The sequence below is a fragment of the Pogonomyrmex barbatus genome, unplaced genomic scaffold (genome assembly GCF_055798465.1).
Source record: "Pogonomyrmex barbatus isolate J1 unplaced genomic scaffold, ASM5579846v1 scaffold11, whole genome shotgun sequence".
In the NCBI taxonomy this organism is placed as follows: Eukaryota; Metazoa; Arthropoda; class Insecta; order Hymenoptera; family Formicidae; genus Pogonomyrmex; species Pogonomyrmex barbatus.
This window is the reverse complement of record NW_028297107.1, coordinates 8,200,363-8,207,192: the sequence shown is the minus strand read 5'-3', so window position 1 is coordinate 8,207,192 and position 6,830 is coordinate 8,200,363. Positions and strand designations below refer to the sequence as shown.

General features: G+C 40.1%; 1 protein-coding gene across 1 annotated transcript; it reads right to left on the bottom strand.

Annotated features, from left to right (window-relative positions):
* Positions 1 to 3,641: 3,641 nt before the first annotated feature.
* On the bottom strand, positions 3,642 to 5,884 carry LOC148937798 (uncharacterized). The gene has a single exon (XM_089071159.1). It carries the CDS (start codon positions 5,610 to 5,612, stop codon positions 3,663 to 3,665), a length of 1,950 nt encoding a protein of 649 aa, XP_088927285.1. The 5' UTR covers positions 5,613 to 5,884; the 3' UTR covers positions 3,642 to 3,662.
* Between the last annotated feature and the right edge of the window lie 946 nt (positions 5,885 to 6,830).

Genomic DNA, 6,830 nt, shown 5'->3' with positions numbered 1-6,830 from the left:
ATCCTTGCGGAACACGAACCGACGAAAAAGCGAATCGTTTTAAATATTAGATTCCAGTATTTAACTCTGGTTTTCTTTACCGAAATAATTATTGGCTAGGCAGCCGTAGTCAATGTTTTGATATGATGAATACAGTTCCTCTAAAAATTTCAAAGAGAAAAATGTTACGTCCGTGTTCTCGTCAGGAGGAGGAGAACTCGGGTGGACGCACGGAACCTCTCCTTTTCTCGCGGAACGACGTCGTGATGCCGATCCGCGAGTCGAACGCGCGTTAAGGGGGGCAGGGATCGGGTCAGCGTCGGCGACGTTATTACCCTTACCTGCGCCCGCGCTATTCGGTGGTCCGTTTTAGGTCAGAGAACCGAATCTCTTTGACCAGGGATGGACCTAGTGCGATCTTCAGGGAGCCGGGAACGGCGCGGGGTCAAGGTTAGGAGAGAAAAAAAAATAACTGTTTACTACCGAATTTTGATCAATTAATTTTAATAAGAAATAATAAAAGTGAACTACAATCTTCTGTTCGTATACATAAAAAGGTTAAAGTATTGATAACAAAAAGAGGTCTTGTACATACAAATATAAAAAAAAACGACCGCGGGGAAGGAAAATCTCTTATATACCCAATTGCTCAAGTTGGGGTAAGAAATTGGTGATAGCGAACGGGTCTATAGGATCGGGTTGCAGGTGTGGAGGAGGATTGGGGTGCGCGCTGCGGAATGCCTTAATCGGGACGAGGTAGGGGAGAGGATCACGGGAAATGTACATAGGGACAGTATCGGTTATGGCATGCCTGGAGATTTGGTCCCAGAATTGTTTGTCGGGTTTAAATTTTCTTGGGATGAAGAAGGTGCCGGGAGGTGGATGGGCGGGAGAGCGGGGGAATTGACGGACGAGGTGAAAAAACTTCTCCACGTCGAAATTTTCCGGAGTACACTGCCTCTCGAATTCGGCTGCGGAACGGAGGGCGGAGGCGTATTGGAGGAGCGATATATTGGCTAGTTCCGGCTCTACTTCTACTAAGCGCTCCGCGAGTTCTTCGGCGTGGCATTCGCGACGAATCCTTTTATTTGCCTTCTCGCGACGGTGTCGCAATGCTTAATCGCTCATTGGTGTGCCAGCCAACGGCCACTAATCAGTTTTTCTTGATTGGTGCTTTTTGTGTTTCCCCACCAATGTGGGGAGTGTCATCCCCGAACGATCCAACGCGTTTCTTATCCGTTAAGAATTTGCTTTTGTTAATATTAAAAATTTTTTTATTGGTAAGTCGTAAACTTGTCGGCGCCGACAAGGCTGTTTACCAAGGATTTTTTTGATAATGAAACATATCTCGGGAGAACGATTGTTTATTTAGAGTTTTTTTTTTTGTTTGATCGGGTTATTTTTGTTTGATCGTTCGTTTATGGATTAGCAGCCATTAAATTTTTCCTTCCCGAAAGAGAAGAATTTGTAAAGTCCCCCGGACGTAACACCCCCCGACTTAGACAAATGTTGGGAGTGCACAACATTTGCAACAATAGGACAATAATTCTTCGCTTTCGTTCTCCTTTTTTTTGTGAAGAAGAAGGAAGGAACAGGCGACCACCAAAACCCCTTCCTTATTCCCTCGTTCTTCCTCGTCTTCGCCTACATTAATTAACGTTACATTGTTTTCTCGATACTGTTTAAAATTAAGTTGTGCGCATCATTCACTCTCTCCTTTCCTCTGGGTTTTTTTTTTTCGGAAAAATATCTTAAATGTTTCATGTCTGACATTTGTTAATGCGTATTTTTTTTTTCGAAGTGGTTTATTTCTTCTTGCTGTGGAGAGTGAAGAATACGCAAGACCTTGCATGCTGGGATGCTTGGCTTAGATGAGAAGAATACTATTACTAGTGTTATCATTATTATCATCATTATTATTATTATTATTATGTAAAAAAAACAAATTCGGAAGAATTATAAAGTTTTCGAAAGGGTTTATGTAAATTTGGCTTAACTCTATTCCTTATATAGCGTTCAAGAGTAAGGAAATGATTTTATATAACGAACGATCTGTTTTTCCCCTCTTTTTTTTTTTTTTTTTTTTTTTTTATATATATATATATATATTACGTGAGTACCACCAGTCGCGTCCCGCTTGGCTTGGAATTATTTTTCCATATTCTGCATTCCAAGATGATTTTTCTATCCTCCTTCCCCGGTTTTCCCTTTTTTTTTCGGGATCTTAATGCAAATGGTCAAGCCGTGGCCATTAGGCGTGTTAACGCTCTGTACCTGCCTCAGTCATTGTGTGTCGTCTGATTATATGGTATGTTTGTTATATTAAATAAGGTGACGTTCGCATGACAATTTATTCGACTGGGCAATTATATATATGTAGGATTATTATCCTGCCACGGACTTGTTAATATTATTATGCTGCAGTTCAGGATTGGTAATTGCAGGAGAGGAGAGAAAAGTAAAAATAATAAGCGCTCTCGCTCTCCAGTAGGCACTCAAGCAACACCGATATGAATAAAGAATTAATCGTCTTACATTTCCTCTCTCTCTACGCCACAAAAGGAAAAAATGTAATATAGTAAGTTTAATAATAAAGGAAGTGGATGATACATGTATACAAGGAGCTTAAGTAATTATAATTAAATCATTATTAAATTATAATGTTTACGGTTGTTTAACTTAAACATTACTTTATTGACTAAATAAGTATACGAGATAGAAAAAAGGGATAGCTAACAGAAATAAGGATAGTATAATAAAACAAAGGTTGTATAATTGAGTAATAAACAAAGGTTGTATAATTGAATATTTAAACAAAAGTTGTATAATTAACGAAGGTTGTATAATTGAGTAATAAAACAAAGATTGTTTAATTGAGTATATAAACTAAAAAAAAAAAAAGTTTTTTTTTTTTTTTTTTTTTAGATTGCTGGGAAGGTATCCACGATTCGGGCCTCTTTCTCGACTCGTGCCTCCCCTAGAGATACCAATGTGTCACGAAGGTTCGTGACCCCCCAGTCGTCCTCGTGCGGCAAGACCAATTTGATCATTGCGGCCCCATTTTCCAATGGACGCACGATATTAATATATCCACTGCGTCCCTCGGCTAGGATTCGGCACAGAGCTCTAGTTTTGTTGGGCCAAAATCTAGTTGGTTTAGCCGGTCCTGTGTAGGCTAGTCCACAGGTAAGAGCCTGCCATCTTAACTCCTGGAAACGTTCTTCCAGGCGGAAGATTTGATGGAATGGTCTCCACACCTGGCATCCTATGTCTCTGAGATCGATCCGGGCGGTCCTCTGGGCCGGGTTGACTCCCGTAATCAATCCCCTTTGCCATACGTCGCCGTCTTTTATGGCAACAGGCTTGTCTTCCTCTATATCGTTGGGCCAGCAAGTGAGTTCTTTTGATTTGCGGTTCATTCGGAAATTAAGTTCTTCCGATAGATCTTGCAGAGCTGGTTCTCCATTTTTTAGCCGCACCCAAAACAAGAGCGGAGATTCTACTCGTAGAATCTTACACTCAAGACGCCCGCGAGTCAAACGGCTGGTATCGATAGCTTCCATTTTTCTCTTCTCCCTTTTATTTTTATGTTCTTCACTTCTAAAAAGTTTAATAATTGTTAGGTGGTTGCAAAGAGGGAATAGTAGATAGGAGAAGGAAAGAAAGAGATTGTTTTGTTGATATTATGTTTTTAGTTCGAACGAAAATCCTGATTTTTCCTCTGGTGGTAATAAAGGGTATACTTGGTTTTCCGGGGTCTTACTATACAGGTCAGACTCTGGTGCGCTGGCCTGTTCGGGTTTTTGAACCCTTTTTGTGCCTAATAGTAATAAAAGATGAGTAATAGAGTCCCAGATGGCGCCCAGTAAATGTATGGACCATCCATATACGGTATGCAAAGCGTAACCATGTACGATCGTGTCTATCATTAGTTTTATGATTCTCCCGGTGAGGTATATTCCAATTACCCCGGCGCTGATATTGCCGAAAATTAAGAATTTATTCCAAAATTCTTTCCATGCGGATGCAGCGATTTTTGTTATGGATGCTTCGTCTAATAAATTTGAAAATGATCCCCCGTTCAGGGAGATTGGTTGTCCCATCATCCGCCTGGCTACCGTGTTGAGCACCGCCGGTCGCTCAGCAGGGAACAATATGTGATCGCGTAGATCATTGAGATCATTTTCGGTGTATATTCCGCTTGTAGCGAGCGATCCAGGGCTAACATATTTCCACGTAGGTTTGGTCATAGGTTTCATAATTGTGGGCGGCAATGATTCCACAGGTTTAGGCATAAGTTTATACCACGAATCTCCTAGGTGATACATGGTAGGTGCGAAAGAGTTGCAGTTTATTTGAGTCCCCTGTCGCAATAGTACATGGGTCTGCGGCGTTAAATAATAGGTTTCGTTTCCCCGAATGACTGGTAGCTGATTATAACAGTTGTCAGTTCTTGTGATTTTTACTTCCACGGGTACGCATTTTACGATGTGTATTACTTCTCCGGCTAACAGGGCCATATATCCAGGTCCTTTCATTAAGTAATAAGCAAAGATATCGGGTGTTTGAGTGGCTATAGCTAAAGCGTTTTTTAACATTCCCTGCTCTAGTTCACACTGTTGCAAAAGGATATTTCTATATAATTGATTTATCTGCGTACGGATGTGCTTTTCGACGTATACGAATTTGGAATTCATGTAGGTGAATATGTCGAGGTTAGAGACACGCGTTCGTTGTTTGAAAATCGTTACGCCACGCGAGGTTTCGAAGATGATTAATTTAGGATGTTCGGTTCGAGTGAGTGTATAGCCGCATGTTGCGTATTTTCCTTTGCTAGTCAAGGCGAAAGTTATATCTTGTGCAGTTAATGAATAGACTATTAGTTGTTGTTCATTTACGTTATCTATTATTTTGTCTGCAATCCCACTGTACAATACTCCATAATTGTTGAATTTACAAGTGTCGGCGGGCACTGGATCCCAATAGGTCTCACCTCCCTCTATATCTGTGCAATGGGTGGTAGTGAGTTCACAGGCCATGCCGGATCTGAGTAGCACTCGATTACTATTTATCCGTACGTCGGCTATATATTCTTGTAGTGAGATTTTTACGCTGGCGAGTACCACGACGTCAGTCCACGTGCCGTACGGATCCGAATACGTGCTCCCCTTGCACGATCCATCGGCGTCTACGTGTCCTGCCAATGTTACTGGTCGGGCAGTGGTATGATTCGGTTTTAATCCAGTGATATATCCGTTATGTAACTGATAAGTTCCATAAGAATGCATTCGTTGGCACACTTCACGTGATGTTTCTTCTATATATGAATATTTGCCATTCAACACATCCATGGAATGGGAAAACATTCCGCATTTTTTTATTAATCTGTCTATTTCGACTTTGCATTGAATAACCTTTACTGACTCGAATTCGTTTATTTGTAGAAGTTGTATATAGACATTAGTTGAATTTACGTTCTGTGGCGGAATGTCGCATTCCTCGATATTTAGTAGAGATAAGGTTGTTAGATTTGTTGAGGGCGAGCCGCAATCATAGCCTATTATCCCATGCGTTTTATGAAACCGGATTGTTAAAATTGTTATTATTACTGCCCAGCAATTATGGAGATCCATCTGGAAAAGGTTATGTTTTTTTCTTGTTATTTATCTGGAGGTAATTTAATATGCGAAATTCGTAAACGATTAGGGTGGACAATTCGACTATTTTTCTTTATTCTAATTTTTACGTTATTTTTATTTAATATTTCTAATACTTCGTGTGGTCCGGTATACTGATCTCCAAATTTACCCGGTTTAGGTCCCTTTAATAGAAAAACGTAATCCCCAGATTTAAAGGTTTGAGGGTTGATTTTTTTGTCATAATATTTCTTTGATTTATGTTTCGCCTCGATGATATTTTCATGCGCGTTCCCTCGAAGGTTATGGAGTAGAGTGACTAAGGTTACTAAATAGTCATCGTAACTGGTTAATTTATCTTCTGGTGCTAGAAATTTTTCCGAAGGTATCCTTGCAATTTTTCCAAATATTAATTCGTATGGAGTATGTTTTGTAGCTTCGTGTACACAGGTGTTATAATTAAACATTGCGAGGCTAACCCATCGGTCCCATTGTTCTTGTTCGTTTGCATATTGTTTAAGATACTCTCCTAGTGCGTGATGCGATCGCTCTAGAGATCCATTGGATTGAGGATGGAAGGCGGTTGTACGAAACTTACGAATTCTAAAAAGTTTTGCAATCTTTCTCATTAAGTCGCTGACAAAGTTTCTTCCCTGATCGGTTAGTATTGCTTTGGGTGCTCCGAATATACAAATGAATTTATTAACAAAAGCCTCGGCTATTGTTTCAGAGGTTTGATTTGGTAGGGGAATTCCCATGCTGAATTTAGTCAGTTGATCTTGCAGTGTCAAAATGTATTCATTTCCTCTCTCAGTTTTTTGTAGAGGCCCGACAATATCCATTGCTACTTTGTCGAAGGCTGTTCCCGGAGTATCGGTAATTACCATGGGCTGTTTCGTTTTAACGCGTACTAACTTTTTCAGTTGACATTGTAAGCATTGCTGAATATACCGTTGGACGTCAGATTTTATATTTTCCCAATAGTAATTATGCTTAAGTCTGTTATACGTTTTAGTAACGCCTCTATGTCCACCTGTAGGTGAGCAATGTGTTTCGCCTATTATAGAAGGGCGAAGATCCTTCGGAGGGTATCTTACTAATCCGTTACAAATAATTAGTTTAGTTAATGAGTCGAGAAAGGTCATTTGTAATTGTGTCTTAATATTGCTCCAAGGAATATTGCAAATGAAATCCGTTTTAGCAATGCTAATAGTT